General features: G+C 45.3%; 1 protein-coding gene across 3 annotated transcripts in view; it reads right to left on the reverse strand.

Annotated features, from left to right (window-relative positions):
- The window catches only part of TTLL9 (tubulin tyrosine ligase like 9), a 53,134-nt gene that overhangs the window by 27,750 nt on the left and 1,112 nt on the right, over nucleotides 1-24,272 (reverse strand). For all 3 annotated transcript variants that reach the window (XM_083744505.1, XM_083744506.1, XM_083744504.1), the window contains exons 2-5: nucleotides 20,302-20,348; nucleotides 14,822-14,914; nucleotides 7,045-7,156; nucleotides 2,816-3,001 (exon numbers count right to left, since the gene is read on the reverse strand). In XM_083744505.1, the coding sequence (XP_083600631.1) occupies nucleotides 2,816-3,001; nucleotides 7,045-7,156; nucleotides 14,822-14,914; nucleotides 20,302-20,348 (438 nt within the window). The remainder of the gene's footprint in view (nucleotides 1-2,815; nucleotides 3,002-7,044; nucleotides 7,157-14,821; nucleotides 14,915-20,301; nucleotides 20,349-24,272) is intronic.

The following is a 24,272-nucleotide window of genomic DNA, read 5'->3' on the forward strand; positions in this document are numbered from 1 at the left end:
TGGCTCCCAGTATGTTTCTGAGCACAATTCAAAGTGTTGGTGCTAACCTTTAAAGCCCTAAACGGACTCGGTCCAGTATACCTGAAGGAGCATCTCCACCTCCATTGTTCTGCCCGGACACTGAGGTCCAGCGCCGTGGGCCTTCTGGCGTTTCCCTCACTGCGAAAAGCCAAGTTACAGGGAACCAGGCAGAGGGCCTTCTCGGTGGTGGCACCTGCCCTGTGGAACGCCCTCCCACCAGATATCAAAGAGAAAAACAACTACAGTGGCACCTCGGGTTACATAAGTTTCAGATTACATAAGCTTCAGGTTACAGACTCCGCTAACCCAGAAATAATACCTCAGGTTAAGAACTTTGCTACAGGATGAGAATAGAAATCATGCAGCGGCAGTGGGAGGCCCCATTAGCTAAAGTGGTGTTTCAGGTTAAGAACAGTTTCAGGTTAAGAATGGACCTCTGGAACGAATTAAGTACATAACCAGAGGTACCACTGTATCAGACTTTTAGAAGACATCTGAAGGCAGCCCTGTATAGGGAAGCTTTTAATGTTTAATAGATTATTGTATTTTAATATTTTGTTGGAAGCCGCCCAGAGTGGCTGGGGAAACCCAGTCAGATGGGCGGGGTATAAATAATAAATTATTATTATTATATTGTTATAAGCACCACACGACCCTCCCTACCTGAGATCCTTTCCCTAAATCGGAGGCTCCCCCCAGACAAAGCATGCTTTCTATGCCTGAACTGTAACCTTCCTTGCCACGGCCACCTTTTCTCACCTGTCTGACTGGAGCTGGGGAGCAGCAGCACGGTGGACGCCGCCATAATCTCCTCCAGAGAAGGTGTGTGCTTAATTTGTGCCAGGGCAATGGTGGAGCCACCTGGGTGTCTAGCAGCCCCCCTTCTAGGGCCTGGAGGGGGAAGAGTGTGGTCTCCAAAGGCCAAATGACTGATATTTGTGGAATACAGTTTATCTACATTGTAATATTGCAAACAGTTTTGCCTAACAATTTAACTTGGATGGTACTGGTTCAATAAAGCTCAAAAGGAAGGTTTGGGCAATTAATGATTGGGAGTTGCTGCATCGTTAAACTTTAGATAACAGACTTGGACAACATCCCAGATTGGAATGGAGTCAGAGGAAGCTGCGCTGATAAAAGGCAGTTGGAAAAATATATACTGTATTTTTCGCTCTATAAGACGCACCTTTTCCCTCCTAAAAAGTAAGGGGAAATGTGTGTGCATCTTATGAAGCAAATGCAGGCCACGCAGCTATCGCTGAAGCCAGAACAGCAAGAGGAATTGCTGCGCAGCAAAACCTCTTCAACAACATTTGATTCAGAATAATTTGTTTCTTGTTTTTCTTGTTTTCCTTCTCTAAAAACTAGGTGCGTCTTATGGTCGGGTGCGTCTTATAGAGCAAAAAAAGGGTGCTGATAAAGCTGTATTCGACAGATGAAAGTATATGTTTGACATGATTGAGAATCATGAACTCAGCCAGCCAAGCTTGCAAAAATTTATCATTTGCCCGATAACAAATGTTGGAAATGTAAAGAAAATGAAGGTACATTCTTTCACCTTTGGTGGACGTGCCCAAGGATTAAGGCTTTCTGGGAAATGATATATAATGAAATGAAAAAGGTATTTAAATATACCTTCCTGAAGAAACCAGAGGCCTTTCTCCTGGGCATGGTCGGCCAATTGGTGCCAAAGAAGGATAGAACTTTCTTTATGTATGCTACAACAGCAGCAAGAATACTCATTGCAAAGTACAGGATCTACCCACTCTGGAAGAATGGCAGATGAAGGTGATGGACTATATGGGATTGGCAGAAATGACTGGCAAAATCCGAGACCAGGGAGAAGAGTCGGTGGAAGAAGATTGGAAGAAATTCAAAGACTATTTACAGGAATATTGCAAAATCAATGAATGTTAGAACGATGTCGGATAGAAATTAAGTGGTTTCCAGCTGTAATGTTTTAAGAGAATATAGAAACAAAGGTTTAGAACTAGGTTAAAGCTTATTGATAAGGATTTGCTGAACTAATAATTTGAATTGGAATACAAAAAAGGGAGGTATGAGGAGGTCTGGGAAGTAAGTTAAAGGAAAATAAGTTATGGAAAATGTGTGTGTTTTTAATTATTTGTATTTTTGTATTTTTGTTATTTTTTTCTTTTTTCTTTTTGATTTCTATTGTATTAATATTGAAAATTCTAATAAATATCTTTTTTTTAAAAAGAGAATCATGAACTCAGACTCAGGGACGGAGAATTATAAAGCGTCAGAATTGAGATATGGAAAATATGGAAACAATGAGGAGAGGCAGGACTGAGATGTGGAGATATGCTTCAGAGATCCAGACCGTGGGGAGCTCCAAAAAATTAATAATTATAATTCAGACTATAATTTGGTCTTTTTTATTTTAGTTTTTTATTTTAATTGGAGTACAGTCATACCTCAGGTTGAATGTGCTTCAGGTTGAGCGCTCCGCGGCAACCAGGAAGTAACGGAGCGTGTTACTTCCGGGTTTTCCAATCGCGCATGCGCAGATGCTCAAAATGACATCATGCGCATGCACGGAAGCAGGAAAATGCAACCTGAGCCCGCACAGACATGCAGTCGCGTCTTATGTTCTATTCAAGATGCGAACGGGGATCCGGAACGGATCCCATTCGCATCCCTTGGTACCACTGTATTATGATTGGATATATTAATTGGATGTTTTTTATTGGAAAATCAATAAAAATGATTAAAAATAAATAAATGGTGGAGCCACCTCGTCCCGTTTCCCCTCGGCCATCAGCCCTCTTACCGGCTTCATAATCCAGGTGATTCCAGGGTTCTTGCGGAATTCCTCCACAAACAAGTGGTACTCCGAGGGCATCTCAAAGGTCTTTGGGAAGAAGTCGCATTTCATGGCTTCCAGCTTCCCAGAGTCCCTCTCTAGCTGCTTCCGAAACCGCTTCAGGTTCTTCACGATGTAGTTCTTCCGAGTCAGCTGCAGAGGCACAAAGGATGAGAAAAAAACAGCCTTATATACTATACAGTCATAAAGGTAAAGGGACCCCTGACCATTAAGTCCAGTCATGGCTGCCTCTGGGGTTGCGGCACTCATCTCGCTTTATTGGCCGAGGGAACCAGCGTACAGCTTCCGGGTCATGTGGCCAGCATGACTAAGCCGCTTCTGGCGAACCAGAGCAGCGCAGGGAAACACGGTTTACCTTCCCGCCGGAGCGGTACCTATTTATCTACTTGCACTTTGACGTGCTTTCGAATTGCTAGGTTGGCAGGAGCAGGGACTGAGCAATGGGAGCTCACCCTGTCATGGGGATTCGAACCGCCGACCTTCTGATCGGCAAGTCCTAGGCTCTGTGGTTTAACCCACAGCACCACCCGCATCCCTTACTATACAGTCATACCTCGGGTTAAATATGCTTTGGGATGAATATTTTCAGGTTGCGCTCCACGGCGACCCGGAAGTAACAGAGCGTGTTACTTCCGGGTTTTGCTGCTCGCACATGCACAGATGCTCAAAATGACGTCATGCGCATGCGTGGAAGTGGAGAATTGTGGCACACGCAGACGCAGGTTGTGTTCACTTCAGGATGGGAACGGATCCCATTCACATCCAGAGGTACCACTGTACTATAGAATATAACAAGCTTAAAAAATAAATATGTTTAAGTATAACTTTATAACTTTATGGACCATCAAGAAGGCTGATGGCCGAAGAATTGATCCTTTTGAATTCTGGTGCTGGAGGAGACTCTTGAGAGTCCCATGGACTGCAAGAAGATCCAACCTCTCCATTCTGAAGGAAACCAGCCCTGCGTGCTCACTGGAACGGCAGATCCTGAAGCTGAGGCTCCAAGACTTTGGCCACCTCATGAGAAGAGAAGACTCCCTGGAAAAGACCCTGATGTTGAGAAAGATGGAGGGCACAAGGAGAAGGGGACGGCAGAGCACGAGATGGTTGGACAGTGTTCTCAAAGCTACCAGCATGCGTTTGACCAAACTGCAGGAGGCAGTGGAAGACAGGAGTGCCTGGTGTGCTCTGGTCCAGGGGGTCACGAAGAGTCGGACACGACTAAACGACTAAACAACAACAACAACATAACTTTATGAAAAATACAGAAGGTTTTCTACTAGGGATAACTGACACAGATATAGCAAGAGAAGATCAGAAAATATTCCTCTGTGCCACAGGAGTGGCAAGGATCCTGACTGCTAAAAACTGGGAAAAAGAAATTGTGCCAACAAAAAAGGAATGGCAAGACAAACTATTAGAGTATATTGAACTGGCTAGATTAACAGAGGCAATTAGAGATCACACTAGACAAGAGTTTCAAAAAGCATGGGGAAAATGCAGAGAGTACTTCACAAAACAGTGCCCTAAAATACATACCTGGACTTGTTTCGATTAATGTCTGCAGGAGACTTTGTGGATATTTAAGTTATAATTAGAAAAATCTTAATAATACTCATAAAGGAAACAGCTTATAAGAAGTAAATAGGGAGGCCAGATACAGGATAAAGGAAGTCTTTTATTTGGTTGTTTGTATTGTTGTATGTTATTCTTATTATATGTTATGTTCACGTTTAATTTCTGTATTTTATGTTATGCTGTAAATAAAATTTCCATTTTTTTAAAGGAGAGAAAAACAGCCTCAATAAATGCTCATGTGAAATGGGAGCTGCTTTATCTAGCTGTTCATCTTGCTCAGGGGTTCCCAAACTTTTTTTGGTCCCTGCCCACTTGGTTCCATCAACTCATCCCCAGTTCCCACTAGGTAAAGGTAAAGGGACCACTGACCATTAGGTCCAGTCGTGGCCGACTCTGGGGTTGTGGCGCTCATCTCGCTTTAACAGCGATTCGAACCGCCGACCTTGTGATCAGCAAGTCCTAGGCTCTGTGGTTTAACCCACAGCGCCACCCGCGTCCCAAGAGCAGTTCCCACTACCCTGCCCTATAATAATAATAATAATAATAATAATAATAATAATAATAATAATAATAATAATAATAATAATTTTATTTATACCTCGCCCATCTAGCTGGGTTTCCCCAGCCACTCTGGGCAGCTTCCAACTGAATATTAAGAACAATCCAGCATCAGACATTAAAAACTTCCCTAAACAGTTGTCTTTTAAAAGTAAAAAACTATTTTACTTTGCATCGTTCAGAACTCCCTCGTTCAGAACAGCCGTTTGCACAACCCGCTGAGGAAGACAGCAACACAGCACAGTTCAAAACAGTAACAATTAGCTGCGCATTTATTCAAAACCCAATTAAAACCACTTTGTTTGATTAATTCAGCAAAACTGATGATTCACTGATCACAGACACTGCATGAAAAATGTTTTTATGCCTTCTTCCTAATGAAAACAGAAGGGCGAGAGAAATTTGTAGCCTGTTTACATAGAACGACTTACCAAACATGCACAGACCTTCACCTATCACAGATGTACTGTAAGTAATTTATAAGAAAAGAAATAGCTATTACTAATAACTGACTATCCTTCGGCATGTGACAACTCAGAATAGTAAATGAAAAAAAGTGTCCAAAGGAAATAGGTTTGAAATCAATGAGAGCTGAAAATGTGAAGGAGTTTTGCGCTAACCTTGTCAACTAATAATAATAATAATAATAATAATAATAATAAATGTTATTTATACCCCGCCCTCCCCAACCAGAGCTGGGCTCACGGCGGCTAACACCAGTAAAATCACAGTAAAAACACAAGGGGGGGGGACCCCCAATTTAAAATACAGGTTAAAATGCAATTTAAAATGCAGCCTCATTTTAATAGTAGCCCATAGATCAAAACCAGAAGGGGAGGAAAACATAAGGGTCAGACTGAGTCCAAACCAAAAGCCAGGCGGAACAGTTCTGTCTTGCAGGCCCTGCGGAAAGATGTCAAGTCCCGCAGGACCCTAGTCTCTTGTGACTGAGCGTTCCACCACGTTGGGGCCAGTACTGAAAAGGCCCTGGCCCTAGTTGAAACCAATCAAACCACCTTGCGACCTGGGACCTCCAAAGTGTTGTCATTTGTGGACCTTAAGGTCCTCCATGGGGCATACCAGGAGAGGCGGTCCCTTAGGTACCCCCACTGCTGCCCCCATCTCTACAACTGTGAAGGCCAAACTCATGGCAAAGGGCCTTCTTGGTGGTGGCACCCACCCTGTGGAACGCCCTCCCATCAGATGTCAAGGAAATAAACAACTATCTGACTTTTAGAAGACATCTGAAGGCAGCCCTGTACAGGAAAGATTTTAATGTTTGATGGTTTATTCTGCTTTTAATTCTGTTGAGAGCCGAGGTTGTGAGCAGAGCCGCAAACCTGGTGATTCCATGGGGGACCATGTTATCCAAGTTGCTTTCAATTCAGACCAGGGCTGGGTGATATATCAATACATCATCCCAAACCGGGTTGAAGTCCGTATTGTGATACTGGTTTCATAGCTTTTTACCTGGCGATATGTTGTGGATTGTGGTCCATGTGTGCTATGCAAAAAAACACAATGTGGGGGAAACCGTGAAGCCAGCATTTGCATAAAGGTAAAGGGACCCCTGACCATTAGGTCCAGTCGTGGCCGACTCTGGGGTTGCCACGCTCATCTCACTTTATTGGCCAAGGGAGCCGGCGTACAGATACTGGGTCATGTGGCCAGCAGGACTAAGCCACTTCTGGCGAACCAGAGCAGTGCACGGAAATGCCGTTTACCTTCCCGCCAGAGTGGTACCTATTTATCTACTTGCACTTTGACATGCTTTCGAACTGCTAGGTTGGCAGGAGTAGAGACCGAGCAACGGGAGCTCACCCCGTCGCGGGGATTCGAACCGCCAACCTTCTGATCAGCAAGCCCTAGGCTCTGTGGTTTAACCCACAGCGCCACCCTTTAGCCTTTGCATAGTCCATCCTTATTTCATGATGTATATCGCAATGTTTAGCTGGTGATATATTGCGATGTTGAAAACTGGGTATCGCCCAGCCCTACTCCGTTCTAGTGTGACCCGGCTGGCACCAAGTTCCTCTCACCTCGTAGTGATTGCGGAAGTGGCTGATGCGCACATGCTCATCCATATATGTGTGGTCAAAGTTCTCCTGGAGCCAGCGGACGTCGCACCAGTAGAAGTCCCACTCCCCTTCGCTGTCGGGAAAAGGTCAAACAACATCGAGTTGGGCACAAAAACAGCACATCAAGGTCCCTTTTGCTTCTTTGCTGCACCGTTTTTATGGATCCGTTAACTGGCTGGCTTAAAACGCCATAAACATCCTGGGCCTTTAATTTAAGAGCATATGTTGCTCCCAGGACTGCTTTCATCTGGGCATATCAATTTTCCAGAACTATGAATAAAGAGGCATTTTATGCCAGTGTGTTTATTGCAAACTGTCACATGAGAGCCTATCCGCCGCTCTTGGAACAAAATCATTTCAGTTAAGACTTAAAGGTGCAACCGGAGCCCTTTTAATATATGTTAAATAAAGACCCGCCGTGGCTTTCTTGACTGCCAAATGAGGCGGCTATCAGGTAACATGTTGCGTTTCTGATATTCCGCACTGTTTCATCTCCCAGGAATTACAATGGAAACAAGGAAACTTCTCATCTTCCTGCCCAGAAAATGCACATCCAAGCAGCTCTGTTAGAACCAATCTCCTCATTTTTAACTGGCAGCAAAAGCATATTATAGAATGGCCCTCTGAAGATTGTTCTTAGGGGACATCTCACTGACAGGAACAATTTTAGCAAAAGCTTTGCCGATTCTCATCTCATTTTATAAGAACTATAACTTTGAAGAACTGATGCCTGAGCTTGCTTTTCCCCCTCTCATCTGCTTTTCCTCATGTGTCGTGTATTTTTAGATTGTATGCCTGAGGGCGGGGAACTATCTTATTACGGATGATTGTTAAGTTGCTGGGGGAACCTTTTCCACTAAAGAGCGGGGTATAAATATTTCAAATAAATAACCAAAAAATGTCAATGCATTATGCAGCATAGCATAGGATTAACAGGGAGAGCAGCGCTAGAAATCAATGGGAGGGTTTCAGGGTGATCCGTGGACCCCAGAGCTGACTTTTAACGCCTCAAAGACCAACAGGAAATGGTCCCCTGCAAAAACAGAGAACCCACTCTCTGTTAGGATCTAGTTTCTTTCCACCTTAAAAGGGTACAGGCATGACTGTTGTGTGTCACATGCCTGTTTACTTCCAGCACAGTCTCGCTGGGAACTTTGTATATAGCTTTTGTGTTACTGCTGTTTTGCTGGAGACGAAGGGAAGCAGACATGTTTTCCTCTGTTCCCAAACTATGCTGAATAAAATGCTGTAACTACTGCTTACACATGTCTCTGTCCGTCTCTTCTGCTGCAAAAGAGGTCTTATTTCTGCTGAAACAAAAAAATTTTTCCTTCCAGTAGCACCTTAAAGACCAACTAAGTTAGTTCTTGGTATGAGCTTTCGTGTGCATGCACACTTCTTCAGATACACTGAAACAGAAGTTACCAGACCCTTCTACAGTGGTGCCCCGCAAGACGAATGCCTCGCTAAACGAAAAACCCGCAAGACGAAAGGGTTTTCCGATTTTTTAGCGGCTTCGCAAGACGAATTTCCCTATGGGCTTGCTTCGCAAGACGAAAGCCCATAGGGAAATCTCCGGGGACAGCGGGGAAGCGCAGCGCGCCTTCTCCTCTGTTCCCGGACCTATCCTAAGGCTTGCGGTGGGAGGTCCGGGAACAGAGGACAAGGCGCGAAGGGCTTCTCCTCTGTTCCCGGGGCTTGCGGTGGGAGGAGGGTTTTTCCTCCCCACCGCCAACATTCAGAACAGCATTCTGAATGTTGGCGGTGGGGAGGAAAGCCCTCCTCCCACCGCAAGCCTTCAGGACAGGTCCGGGAACAGAGGGGAAGGTGCGCAGCGCTTCTCCTCTGTTCCCGGGGCTTGCGGTGGGAGGAGGGTTTTTCCTCCCCACCGCCAACATTCAGAACAGCATTCTGAATGTTGGCGGTGGGGAGGAAAGCCCTCCTCCCACCGCAAGCCTTCAGGACAGGTCCGGGAACAGAGGGGAAGGTGCGCAGCGCTTCTCCTCTGTTCCCGGGGCTTGCGGTGGGAGGAAGGTTTTTCCTCCCCACCGCCAACATTCAGAACAGCATTCTGAATGTTGGCGGTGGGGAGGAAAGCCCTCCTCCCCCCAGCCTTCAGAAGAGTTCCCGCCTAGGCTGCGGATAGCAGCCTGCTGCCCCGTGCGAGGGGCGCTCTTAAGCAGAGCGCCCCTCGCGCGGGGCAGACATTCGCCACTTGGGGAACCCTGCAGGGGAAGTCTTGCAGGGCTCCCCAAGCTGCGAATGTCTGCCCCTCGCGTGGGGCAGCAGGCTGCTATCCGCAGCTTGGAGAGCCCTCTGGACCTCTTCTGAAGGCGGGTGGGGGGCAAAAGTCTTTGTCCCCCCTGCCTGCCTTCCCGGGGTTTTTAAAATGCTGGCGGGCGGCAGCGAAGGCTTCGCTGCCGCCCACCAGCATTTTAAAATCGCCCCAGGACAGCGGAGAAGTCTCCGCTGTCCCGGGAAGGGGGGGGGAAGCAAAGACTCCCCCCCCCCGTCGGCCTTCAGAAGAGGTCGGGGGACAGACTGTCCCCAAACCTGGTCTGAAGGCGGTTTCCATAGGAACGCATTGATTGATTTTCAATGCATGCCTATGGGAAACCGTGCTTCGCAAGACGAAAAACTTGCAAGACGAAAAGACTTGCGGAACGAATTAATTTCGTCTTGCGAGGCACCACTGTATATAGTGAGAAGGTGGGGAGGGGTATTACTCAGAAGGGTGGTGGGAATGGGTGATTGGCAGATAGCTGTGATGAGCCTGTTGACGACTCTTAACGACTGCAATAGGTCTTGCAGGAAAAAGCAAGGGGTGAGAAGGTGAAAAGGTGAGAAGGTGAAGGGTCTGGTAACTTCTGTTTCAGTGTATCTGAAGAAGTGTGCATGCACACGAAAGCTCATACCAAGAACTAACTTAGTTGGTCTTTAAGGTGCTACTGGAAGGGGGAAAAAATTGTTTTGACTATGGCAGACCAACACGGCTACCTATCTGTAACTTATTTCTGCTGGTTTGCGTGCTCAGAGTCTCTAAAGGTATCTGAGGCTTGAGTCGCAGTTTTGATGCTGTTCTGAGAACTGGAGTATCGCCCGGCTGCCGGCTGGTGGCTGGAGCCAGGTGGGGGCCTGCCAATTGCCCCAGACTCCCAGCAGCATCCCAACACTCTCCACAGGTGTGGGTAGAAAAAAAGTCGACCCATCTACCCACTGAGAACCTGTACGCCCCATCATTCAAACCCCAGACCCCAACAAGGCCAGAATCAGGGTCTCCACATAATTAAGGAAGCAGATCGTGTGTGCAGGAGGGGATGAAATAATAATAGTAACGAGCAGCAATAATTGAAACCATCATTGCGGGAATTACATCTAGGAAAAGGGTGTTCCTCTGCTGTGCCGACTCTGCAAGTTTTCTATACAGCTGCAAATAAAACGTTTTAAGTGTGTTATAAAGTGCGATATACAAATGTGACACTAGATGGCGATGGTGAACTATGGCAAATTCAAGATATTTTTCAAAACGTTTATTATAAAAGCATTTTCACAGCTCTGTGGGTTTTTTTTACGTGTGTAGATTCCACCATAGTTTCTCTTTTTAAAGAAGGAAATGGCCACAGGTCTCTTCACCCACCACCCAATCACAGGTGGTTTGATTTTAAGTAGTTCTGCAGAAAAGATCATTTGCTGGGGGAGATGAAAGTCCCTCTTTGCATGGCTGTTCCAGGACTCCATTCTGGAAATGTAAATACAGCAAGCGTACGCAGCACAAAGACATCCATTTATCTGTGCCTAGGGAGGCATCTCTGCTCTCACATGTATGATCTCCAGCCTGAATGGATCCCGTGCATTTTTCATTTCCGAGGAGTAAACAGGGATCTGGGGACTAGAGAAGAATATGGCTAGCGACTGATGTTTGGGAAAGACCAGAGAGCGGGAAGACAGAAGCGTGTTTGCATTTATATCCAGGACTTGAGGAGAAATAGGGTGTGTTTAGTGAGGAAAGGAGATGCAGCTTTGAATGTGGGGCTTAGAGGAAAGATGTGGAGAACACAGAGGCTTGAAAAAAGAAGCTCTTGCCTTGTTGGGAATCAGGGCCAGATTTAGGTTTGATGAGGCCCTAAGTCATGGGTAGGCAAACTAAGGCCCAGGGACCGGATCCGGCCCAATTGCCTTTTAAATCTGGCCTGTGGACAGTCCAGGAATCAGTGTGTTTTTACATGAGTAGAATGTGTCCTTTTATTTAAAATGCATCTCTGGGTTATTTGTGGGATATAGGAATTTGTTCATTTTCAAACCCTTCAAAATTTAGTCCGGCCCCCCACAAGGTCTGAGGGACAGTGGACCGGCCCCCTGCTGAAAAAGTTTGCTGACCCCTGCCCTAAGCCACCGAACGTAATGGGGCCCTCTATATGCCCAGCTGTCCTTTGTGGAATATAAGCCATATGGCAGGCATGTCCAAAGTCCATTTTGAGGGCAGTTTATTTATTGGGGTCAAATCCTTAAAAAAGCTCAATAAGTTCAATCCTAAAAATGTTTACCCCTGCTTTATGGTAACTGATGGACCTAACAGGTATCTAAAGCCATTTGCACATGTTGCCGTGCAACAGTCCATGCAGAATGTAGGCACCCTATATGTAGAAATGAGCAAACCAGTGATATTTTAGGGAGCAGGTGAGCAGGTGAGGACCATGGCTTACATCATAGGAGCCTACACAACACAAAACACTGTTGCTGTATGTAGGTTTTATTTTATTTGTTTTTTATCTTATATTTTGGAAATGTACATCCAGGTTTTTTTCCCTTTAAATTTTTTTTTGGGGGGGGGGCCAAGAGAGTGGGGAAGGGATGCGGGTGGTTCTGTGGGTTAAACCACAGAGCCTAGGACTTGCTGATCAATAGGTTGGCGGTTCGAATCCCCACGATAGGGTGAGCTCCCGTCGCTCGGTCCCTGCTCCTGCCAACCTAGCAGTTCAAAAGCATGTCAAAGTGCAAGTAGATAAATAGGTACCGCTCTGGCGGGAAGGTAAACGGCGTTTCCGTGCGCTGCTCTGGTTCGCCAGAAGCGGCTTAGTCATGCTGGCCACGTGACCCGGAAGCTGTACACCAGCTCTCTCGGCCAATAAAGCGAGATGAGCGCTGCAACCCCAGAGTCGTCCGTGACTGGACCTAACAGTCAGGGGTCCCTTTACCTTTACCTTTAAGAGAGTGGGACCCTAAGCTATAGCTTGTTTAGCTTATACGTAAATCCGGCACTGTTGGGAATACAATCCCCTTGCAAACATCCATATAGGATGATCACCTGCAGCTGCTTTGATGGACAATACAGAATGAATCTGTCCCACTGGCTGACCTCTAAGCTGCAGCAGGCAGACAGAGGAAGCAAAATTAACTACAAACGCCACAATTTGGGATCCCCATTTCTTCCTTCCATGTACTCAGATCTCTAAATGAGCCAAGAGGTGGTTGCGCTCCCTGCCCTTAGTGTGCAGAGAAGACAATGTATTTCTCTGGGACTGAAGCCAGAAGAATAGGCTGCTGGGAGCAATGAGAGAATCCCAGTGAACTAGGACTCTTTTGTTTAGTGCTGACTGTGTGCATTGTTCTCTGAGCATGTGCAAATGTCTGAAAACTGTGCGTGTGCTATCTCCTTCCTGAAAGCTATCCCTGGTAGAAATTTCAGAATCCAGTTTTTCCCCAGCGCACAAAAAGAAGAGGGAGCTTCATCTTGGCTGGGGTGAAATCTAAACACATATTTAAAAAAAAACATTGTGAAAATCCTATTTTTTAAAAAAAGTTTTGAAAAATATATTGGATTTACCATAGCTCGCCATCGCCATCTAGTGTAACATCTGAATAATGCACATTACAACACACTTAAAGCGTTTTACTTGCAGCTGTATAACGGAGTCCTGGGAGTCCTGGAAGACCTGAAGACCTTTTGCTACCTGACCTGGACTGACTCCAGCTGCAACAAGCTGAGGCTGCAGAACAGACTATTGGTCTGGGGTGTTGTTGCTGGGGTTTTTTGTATCTTTATTTTAGGCCTTGTGATTTAGTTGGAAATTGCGCAGTTTCGATGTGTGTTTTTTAAAATGTTCTATTTACTGTTTGTGACTGCTTTTGTTATGTTGCAGTTAAGCGGTTTTTCTACGTCGTATGCCACCTTGAGAATGGTTTAAACTCTGGAAAGCCGGCATACCAATAAAATTATGTACGTATGTATTTCTTAAGTTCTTGCCAGAGGAGCAGGGGGAAGGTGTATTCAGCAAAGCCCCCTGAATTCAGGCAGGAACTTCTGTGGTTTTTTAAAAAATGTATTTTTATTAAAGATTTTCTTGGTTTACAAAAGTATGTGCAATCTCTCTCTCTCTTTTTCCCCAAGTAACATTTTTTACAGATCAGTTTCATTTGTTGAGACATTAGGAAGAAAAGGGGGAAAGAGATGGAGGGAGGGGAGATGTGTGGGGGTGGGGTCTGGTGGCAATGTTTCTATTTTACTTAATATATGTGGGGTTTTGTGTCAGTGTTGCTTGTGCAGCTTCTCTGCTGTTCACTTGTGCTCCTTTGGTGGTGAGAGAGGTTGGGGTTGGCCAAGGTGTGCTTGTTCATTTGTGGTTGGCTGTGGTGGTCTTTGTTTTCATGTGTGAGTGGGGTGGGTGGGTGTTTTGGATCAGGTTAGCCATATTGATTTGTATGCCGTTGGTGGATTTTTGTCCTTGTCTTCTTGGGCTGTGTATGCGATAAAGGGGAGCCATACCAGGGTGAAGGCGTCTTCTTCTATTTATCCCCGTGTCAGTTTCAGTTTGTTGGTTAGGTTTTCTAATAAGGCTGTTTCCCATACTATTTGGTACCATTGGTCCAGGCTTACTCCTGACAGGTCTCTCCAGTGTTTCTGGCTGCTGAAAGTAGGTGGGTTATGAGTTCTTTGCAGTGTAAATAGGCATTACAGTCATACCTCGGGTTCAAGTAGCTTCGGGTTGAGCGTTTTCAGGTTACGCTCCGCGGTGACCCGGAAGTAACGGAACACGTTACTTCTGGGTTTCACCGCTCGCACATGTGCGGACGCTCAAAACGACATCACGCGCATGCGTGGAAGCAGTGAATTGCGATCTGCCCATGAGCAGACACGAGTTGCGTTTGCTTCAGGATGCGAACGGGGCTCTGGAACAGATCCCATTCCATAGCTGTCAACTTTTCCCTTTTCTTGCGAGGAATCCTATTCGGAATAAGGGAATTGCCCTTAAAAAAAGGAAAACATTGGCAGCTATAAGACCAACTAAGTTAGTTCTTGGTATGAGCTTTCGTGTGCATGCACACTTCTTCAGATACACAGATACACTGTGTATCTGAAGAAGTGTGCATGCACACGAAAGCTCATACCAAGAACTAACTTAGTTGGTCTTTAAGGTGCTACTGGAAGGAATTTTTTTTGTTTTGACTATAGCAGACCAACACGGCTACCTATCTGTAATTGGCAGCTATGTCCTGTTCGCACCCAGAGGTACCACTGTATTGTCTTGGAAGATGTTTAGTAGGGCCAATTCTGGGGTGATTTCTAATAAATGCTTAGTTATTTTACATAGAACCTTTGTTGAGATAAGATCTTTGGGAAGCGGGATTCTTGCACAAGGAAATCAATTCTGCGGTTGTGTGCTGTGGCTTGGATTACGAGAGAAGACCCGCCCCCCCCCCCTTATTATCATGCCCTTAAGAAGAAAAACTCATGCCTTACTCTTTCACTTCAACCCATCCTGGTCGCTGTCGAAGAACGTCTAAAATGGTGTTTGTAAGGGCACACTTGAACCGAATGCAGGCTCGGGGTTCTCTGTGTATAAGCAAGACACATGGGTCCCGTTAGATAATAATAATAATAATAATAATAATAATAATAATAATAATAATAATAATTTTATTATTTATATCCTGCCCTCCCCAGCTGAAGCCGAGCTCAGAGAGGCTAACAACAATAAAAGTAACACAGTTTACATAAAATCACAATCAATTAATTGAAATGCATTCAATTCAATAAAACATTATGCTATAATAAAATCTGTTGGCATTTTAAAGTTTAAGCTATAGTTTTCTTTTTGTGTATATATTTTGTGGGCGCATTCATACAACCTATTAACAGTTCTAGTTGCTGTCTTGACCCAGCTCCAGAGCAGCAGGGCATTTCATTGCAAATAAGTCATCTTCTAATCTCTCTCACTCTCTCTCTAACCTAGCAAATTACACAACAAATGCAATTAAGATGCATTTAAAGGGCGATGGTGGCTCTGGCAGGGAGGAAGATGCAAAACGCTTCCTCTTCAGACCTTAGAGTAGCCTTCTCCAGCCTGGAGCTCTGCAGATGTTTTGGACTACAACTCCCATCAGCCCCTGCCAGCCTGACCACGATGGCTGAGGGTGGGGGGCTTTCTAGTCTAAGTTATGCAGCTGCAGCAGAAGTGTAAAGGCACTTCTAAGTCAGTTTTGTTTCGTAAGTTGTTTAGTGGTTCCATGGCTATTAAGTGGTATATAAACGCCATGAAATAAAAAATTAAATAAATACACTACTAGCCTGTAGCTATAGCAATTTACCTGTCACAGAACTTCCGCCAAAGAATTATCGGACTCCTACAAAATGCTATGTATTGTTTGTGCAGCACTTCTCATTTCTTTTTATTTATTTTTTTTTTATTCACGGTTTTCAATAGTTTTACAATCTTTCTAACATATCAAAACTCGACTTCCTTCCTCCTCTCTCTTTTTTTAATAATATTTTTTATTAATTTTAACATATAAATTATAAAATGTACCACTGATACACTTATACAATCTTTTTGGACTTCCATCAGTACCTATGATGATCCACCGTTTTAACCACTTCTTATGCATTTCTTAACTTTATATTGCCTTTACATCTCTTAACAAACCATCCTCCCCCTTATCCATTTTTACAATACTTCCAATAATACTCCTCACAAAACTTCTTGCAAATCTACAAATCTACAGTCGTCTGTTCTTCACAATTACTTTTCAAGTAGTCCGTAAATTTACTCCAGTCTTCCGTGAATTTCTGGTCTCGCCAGTTTCAAATCCTTCCTGTTAGTTTATCTAATTCTGCATAGTCCATTAACTTCATCCTCCATTCTTCAATCGTCGGTAACTCTTCTTGCTTCCATTTTTGGGCCAATAATATTCTTGCTGCTGTTATTCCTTCCTCCTCTTTCTGTGGTCCATTAAATTATTTTTTTTACAAATTAACCTAACTTATTCTTTTATTCATCTGGTAAGTTTCACCACTCCAGCTGCAAAAGCTGAGGCTGTTGAACAGATTCTTGGGCTGAAGTATTGTTTATGGAGAACTGAGAGAGCTGTTGCTGTTATTGATATTATTGTTGTATCTTTAGTTTTAGATCTTATGATTTACGTGGAAATTGTTTCCATTTGGTTGTGTGATTTTTGATGTGTTTTATTTATCGATTATGACTTCTGTTATGTTTGTAGTTATGTAAACCTTGTCATGTTATAAGCCGCCGTGAGCACAGTTTTCACTATGGAAAGGCGGCATACATATAAAATGATGATGATGACGATATTCCATAAGTTTCTGTATCCATTCTTCTTTTGCTGGTTCTTCTCATTTCTCAGACACCATCCTGAACTTACTCTGTCACACCTTTGTGGTTTGTTTGCAAGGCACATGAGACCCAAATGGAAATAGTTTTCCACTCCGTGTGGCAGAAAGAGGGCTTGTATGATATAATAATAATAATAATAATAATAATAATAATAATAATAATTTATACCCCACCCTCCTCGGCCCCGCTCAGGGCAGCTAACACCAATAAAATCACAGTAAAAACATAATAGGGGGAAAAGAAAAGAAAAAAAAAACAATTTAAAATACAGGTTAAAATGCAATTTAAAATGCAGTCTCATTTTAAAAGTAGCCCATAGATCAAAACCAGAAGGGGAGGGAAACATAAGGGTCAGACTGAGTCCAAATCAAAGGCCAGGCGGAACAGCTCTGTCTTGCAGGCCCTGCGGAAAGATGTCAAGTCCCGCAAGGCCCTAGTCTCTTGTGACAGAGCGTTCCAACAAGTCGGGGCCAGTACTGAAAAGGCGCTGGCCCTAGTTGAGACCAATCTAACCACCTTGAGACTTGGGACCTCCAAAATGTTGTCATTTGTGGACCTTAAGGTCCTCCACGGGGCATACCAGGAGAGGCGGTCCCCTAGGTACGTGGGTCCTAGGCCGTATAGGGCTTTAAAGGTCAAAACCAGCACCTTAAACCTGATCCTGTACTCCACCGGGAGTCAGTGCAGCTGGTAAAGCACTAGGTCCAGGAGCCAAAGCAGCGACACAGCCGAGAGACTGGACATTCCTTCAGGTGGGGCAGTGAATTGCAAAGCCCCCACCCTGACCCCCGCTTTTAAGTCGCCTCTCTGTCTCGAAAGAAGTGCTCCATGCAGATGAGAAGATTTAATGAACAGCCATGGGAACAGAGAAGCTCTTTGGATCCAGGCAATATCTGCTAATTATAAGGCATCTCCTTCCATTTGCTTAACCATCCTTTCATTTTGAACATGACAAACTATCCCTGGCAGAAGGGACTTTCACAATTGTTATCAAAATAATGCGAGACGACGGAGCCTCGTCATATGGGGAATGTTTGGAGGAGTCCCAGCTCAAATTATACGCCGCCTACCTGAAATGCATTTCAAGGCAGATTCCAGCTGCCTGGGTTTGAGGCCATGAATGGCAAGCAGGCAGCGCTAATCAAGAGGCAGCAATGGCCGGACTTGGTTTAAGGCAGATTCCTATCCTGTACTCCACCGGGAGCAAGTGCAGCTGATAAAGCACTAGGTCCAGGAGCGAAAGCAGCCACACAGCCGAGAGACTGGACATTCCTTCAGGTGGGGCAGTGAATTGCAAAGCCCCCACCCCACCCTGATCTGTGTCCAGGGCAGCTGTTTACCAGCTCCATCTGGTACGTAGGCTGAGACCCTATCTGCCCGCAGACTGTCTCGCCAGAGTGGTGCATGCTCTGGTTATCTCCCGCTTGGACTACTGCAATGCGCTCTACATGGGACTACCTTTGAAGGTGACCCGGAAACTGCAACTAATCCAGAATGCGGCAGCAAGACTGGTGACTGGGGGCAGCCGCCGAGACCAGATAACACCGGTCTTGAAAGACCTACATTGGCTCCCAGTACGTTTCCGAGCACAATTCAAAGTGTTGGTGCTGACCTTTAAAGCCCTAAACGGCCTCGGTCCTGTATACCTGAAGGAGCGTCTCCACCCCCATCGTTCTGCCCGGACACTGAGGTCCAGCGCCGAGGGCCTTCTGGCGGTTCCCTTGCTGCGAGAAGCAAAGCTACAGGGAACCAGGCAGAGGGCCTACTCGGTAGTGGCGCCCGCCCTGTGGGACGCCCTTCCAGCAGATGTCAAAGCGATAAACAACTACCTGACATTCAGAAGACATCTTAAGGCAGCCCTGTTCAGGGAAGTTTTTAACGTGTGATATTTTAGTGTATTTTTGGTTTCTATGGAAGCCGCACAGAGTGGCTGGGGAGGCCCAGCCAGATGGGCGGGGTATAAATAATAAATTATTATTATTATTATTATTATTATTATTATTATTATTATTATTACTATCCCCTGTTTTTCATTATCTGCCGGCCTTCCACAGCATTTCTGTTGACAGATGTCCTTCCTTTTACTGCCAGACTTGTCAGTACGTCCGGTTGGCGCGTGAAAACTGTCTCCAGTTTTCTTTTGTTTTTGTCCCCATTTTAGGTAACACAATTTGCCAGGATAGGTTTGCATACACAGTGGCAACTGGTGCGCCTTGGGACTGGTAGGGCAGAAGGCAAGGAGGCCAACAGTAGGTGGCGCCAGAGCCAACGAGAGGAAGAACCAACTAATTCTGCTTTTGTTCCCGTCCTCCTCCCCGTTGACTTCTACAAAGACAAAGCAGAGACTAAATAGGAGGAAGCTGACAGCTCCCTGGAATTAGATGTAAGTAAGAAGAAAGTGTTAGGTTTCTGTTATGCCACTGTGCAGTGCTTGGAGTCACAAGACTCTGTTTACATTCCAGACTGTTGGAAGTCTCACAGGAGACGGGAGACGGGAGACAGATGTTGATGTTACTGATTTCCTGTTTCTTTGTTCCAGTGTTGCTCACTGACTCTCACAGAGAGCAGATGCATATTCTTTTCTGTCCTGCGTAGTTAGAACAAACTTAGCAATGTAGCACATATTTCCATCTCCTTCTGCTGCTTGGATACTCTGCCTAATGGGAATGTGCCTAAAGCCTCATCAAAGGCTTAGGTCGTTAATCACGCGTCCGAGGAGGAGAGCCTGATGGATTTTGAAGACTCTACCGGAGCAGTAGCTCGGCTGAATGGAGATTCTGACAGAAATCAGGCAGGTAGGGGCTGGCTGAGAGCAGGCCGAGGTTGGTGGGGCAGGGCCCCCTTCGCCCCAGTGAACCAGCCTCCACTGTGTGTGCAGGAAGATGGAATCATAGAATTGTTGAGCTGAAAGAGACCCCAAAGGTCATCCATTCCAACCCCGTGCAATGCAAGAATCCTGTCCACAGCTGTCCCTGAGTGGCCTCGAACCATCAACCTTCTGGCTAACATAGAGATTGTTATGTACTGAAGTTCTCACCCTGGGCCAGCGGGGGATACTGTAGATAGTTATGCAAATGAAGGATTGAAAGTGACGTTCAGTGATTGGATAGTCTGTATGCAAATGAAGGATCGAAAGTGACGTTCAGTGATTGGATAGTTTTAGAAAATGGCAACAGTTACATTGTTCTGGAGCTCTATATAAGCAGGCTGACTGAGCTCCTCAGCTCAATTCTGTTCCAGCTTACAAATAAAGAGCTGCTTTGGAAGAATCGCTGTGTTGTCTGATATGTTCGCCCACAACTTAACACTGGCGACGAAGATGGGATCTGAACCCACGCGTGCAAAGCACAATGGATTCCACCCCACCCCACATTTCGGCTTTTCAAAGCGATGGAAAAATCTACACTTTTCTTGCATCAAAAATCTTAACGCCGGTTTCTGTTTGGAATGCAACTCCCAGCACTCTGCCCATTACAGTAGAGAGTCCATAAAAATACACCAGCCCCCCGCCCCTCATTCACACAGAAAGAGGAAATGATTTTTAAATGATTTGATCAGATGTGGGAGAGGGGGACAACCAACCACTCACCGTTCTTTCAGTTTTTGGTAACCGTAAGGCCCTTTGTAGTTTACGTTCTGCAATGAGATAAAAAGAAAAGCAAATTAAATTGGAATGTGAAATAATGAGTATCCTAAAAAACCCCACAACACTCCTCTGTTCTGATGAGGTACTATCAAATATAATGCAAGACATCAGAAATATTTTTTTCTTCCATTCTACGAGGAACTGACGACTAAAAATGAGATGCTAGTTCCTAAAAACGTGATTCCGTGACCCAGAAATCTGAAATATTCTATTTGGCTCTGCCTCTTATATCACTCAGTCTATAAAATAAAGTATACTAGTGATACAATATTTTACACTTTCTCTCTCCTTCCAAAAGAAGCCAGGGGTCTGCAAATTCTTGCAAAACAACTCACGGCTTGTTTTTGCTTTTCTCTCTCCCTCCCTTGTGGAAGATTAAAATGGTGTTGTGGGTAGGGTGGGGACTTGGAGTGAAGGGATAAATTGTTTTACAATAAATTTTAAATTACAATGCACATATTGCTATCTTCATTTGGGTGGCCTCAAAAAAAGCAGTTAATAACTTTAATCGGTTAATTTACCAATTAGCTAAAGGTAAAGGGACCCCTGACCATTAGGTTCAGTCGTGGCCGACTCTGGGGTTGTGGCGCTCATCTTGCTTTACTGGCCAAGGGAGCCGGCGTACAGCTTCCGGGTCATGTGGCCAGCATGACTAAGCTGCTTCTGGCAAACCAGAGCAGCGCACGGAAACGGCGTATACCTTCCACCAGAGTGGCACCTATTTATCTACTTGCACTTTGACGTGCTTTCGAACTGCTAAGTGAGCAGGAGCAGGGACTGAGCAACAGGAGCTCACCCCGTCGCGGGGATTCGAACTGCTGACCTTCTGATCAGCACGGTTTGATCTATCTATGCCAATAAAATGACGCCTTTATGATACCTCCAGAATCAGAGGCACCACGCCTTCTTTGAGTACCAGTCACTGTGGCACAATGGTGGGCGAGGCCCTGGCTTGTGGGATTCCCATAAGGCATCGGTTTGGCCACTGTGGGGGTATGGGAGACTAGACGAGACATGCCAAGGAGAAATAAGAAAAAGGGGGAAGTCCCGCCATCTCTACATTCTGCCCTTGGCACACACGTAATTTTACCAGGCCCTTGTTTTGCCCTTAAGAACAGGGATATTCCGCTCCAGCAGAGCTGAACAAGACACAGTCATTTTAATAGCAGGAACCGCAACCACTGTGTGCCATGAACATCAACAGGAGTCTTCTTGCAGGACCACTTTTGCACAATAAGCACCCAGTGCTGGTCCCCAGTGCTAGCATGGGCTGCTTAATGGTCTGAGCAGCCAGCGTCTCGTCTGGGAAGAAGGAACAGGGCGCTGCTCCCAGTGACTGCAAGGTGTCTGGATCACAAGGTAGCAAGCCAGCTCCCAGGTATGCCTTGAAAGATTCCATCAACGGTGTCTCCGAAAATTTTTACACATCACTTGGGAAGACAGACAAACTAATGCCAGTGTACTGGAAGAAGCAAGGATCACCAGTGTCGAAGCAATGATTCTTCAACATCAACTTCATTGGACTCTTCATGTTGTGCGGATGCCTGATTGTCGTCTTCCAAAGCAACTACTCTATTCCGAACTTAAAAATGGAAAACATAATGCTGGTGGTCAACAAAAGAGGTTTAAAGACTGTCTCAAGGCAAATCTTTAAAAATGTAGTCTGAACACCGACAACTGGGAAACACTGGCCTGCGAGTGCTCCAGTTGGAGACCAGCCTTTACCAAAGGTGTCATGGACTTTGAAGACACTTGAACTCAGGACAAAAGCGAGGAACAATGCTAAGAGGAAGGCACGCTTGGCAAACCCTCACCATAATCAACTTCCACCTGGAAACCTATTTCCCCACTGTGGAAGGACATGTGGATCTAGAATTGGCCTCCACAGTCACTTACAGACACACTGTTAAGACCGTATTCATGGAAGACAATCTTATTGGGCTACGAGTGATCGCCAAGGAAGAAGAGGAATCCTTGAGTTGTCGGGCAGCTGATTGCCTTGACTGTCATGTGGGGCAAGCCGTCGCATCGCATCAAGGCAACTGAGCGCATCTCTAAGATCACATTCTGAACACGTATTTGTCTTCCTGTTTGTCATGCACAGCCCATACTTCTCTTCCCTCCTGGTAATGTTTTCGTTGTGCTGACGATACCACATTCTCCGAGCACTGAAGCTGCGATACTCTGTGGTTGGGGAACATATGATACCTCTTTCTCCGCCAGATCGTGCATTCGCTGCAATTGAGACTGCTGAATGAGATGTGATTGTCACAGACACCCACTCAGTGTTTGTTTGCTCATATGGGCAGCAGTTTGAAATATTGTACTGAATAATTCTGAGGCTGACAAAAAAGATGCAACGAGATGGATGACATCCACAGATGTCCTTGTTTACCAGCGACAGTTCCTGGTCAAAGCACTGCCCCCATTTTTTTAGGGTGGGTTGGATGCCATGGTAAAAAATTCTTTGCGCAAGTGGCTAAGAACTGCTGCCATGTTGCAGGGTGAAGCTCTCTCCCCAGGGTCTCTGGTGGCGAAATCACAGAGTGTGATAAATCTTGGCTCTAGTGAAGGTCAGTGGCTGCACGTGAACAATTAAGGGCCAAACCAGACACAGAAAGTCTTTGCTCTTCAATGCCATAAGTTTTGAAATACAGTATTAACAGAAGCCATGGGGATCGTATGGATCATAGAATCAGAGATTGGTAGAGGTGATCACCTCATCTGTCTCCAGAGAAATCTCTATGTGGGACAAGAAGCTACAGTTAGAACTGGATATGGAACAATGGATTGGTTCAAAATTGGGAAAGGGGTACGACAAGGCTATATATTGTCTCCCTGCTTATTTAACTTATATGCAGAATTCATCATGCGAAAGGTTGGGCTGGATGAATCCCAAGCCAGAATTAAGATTGCCAGAAGAAATATCAACAACCTCAGATATGCAGATGACACAACCTTGATGGCAGAAAGTGAGGAGGAATTAAAGAATCTCTTAATGAGGGTGAAAGAGGAGAGCGCAAAATATGGTCTGAAGCTCAACATCAAAAAAACGAAGATGATGGCCACTGATCCCATCACCTCCGGGCAAATAGAAGGAGAAGAAATGGAGGCAGTGGGAGATTTTACTTTCCTGGGCTCCATGATCACTGCAGATGGTGACAGCAGTCGCGAAATTAAAAGACGCCTGCTTCTTGGGAGAAAAGCAATGACAAACTAAGACAGCATCCTAAAAAGTAGAGACATCACCTTGCCAACAAAGGTCCGTATAGTTAAAGCTATGGTTTTCCCAGTAGTGATGTATGGAAGTGAGAGCTGGACCATAAAAAGGCTGATCGCCAAAGAATGGATGCTTTTGAATTATGGCGCTGGAGGAGACTCTGGAGAGTTCCATGGACTGCAAGAAGATCAGACCTCTCCATTCTGAAGGAAATCAGCCCTGAGTGCTCACTGGAAGGACAGATCCTGAAGCTGAGGCTCCAGTACTTTGGCCACCTCATGAGAAGAGAAGACTCCCTGGAAAAGACCCTGATGTTGGGAAAGATGGAGGGCACAAGGAGAAGGGGACGACAGAGGACAAGGTGGTTGGACAGTGTTCTCAAAGCTACGAACATGAGTTTGACCAAACTACGAGAGGCAGTGGAAGACAGGAGTGCCTGGCGAGCTCTGGTCCAGGGGGTCATGAAGAGGTGGACACGACTAAACAACAACAAGAACTGGAAGGGACCCCAGAGCCACAATGCTGGTGAAGGAGGGATTCAACTTTCCCCACTAAACCATTTTCCGTTTGCAAACTACCCTCCTCCTTCAGATATGCTGTCTGGCCTGTGGGGGAAAACATGCAGGGATATTTTTGGGGAAACAGCAGGTTGGGGGTGGTAGTGTAATCTGAGCTGAGAAAAGAGCATAGGAGA

Source organism: Podarcis gaigeae, assembly GCF_964106915.1.
Source record: "Podarcis gaigeae genome assembly, chromosome: 6".
Lineage (NCBI taxonomy): Eukaryota > Metazoa > Chordata > Lepidosauria > Squamata > Lacertidae > Podarcis > Podarcis gaigeae.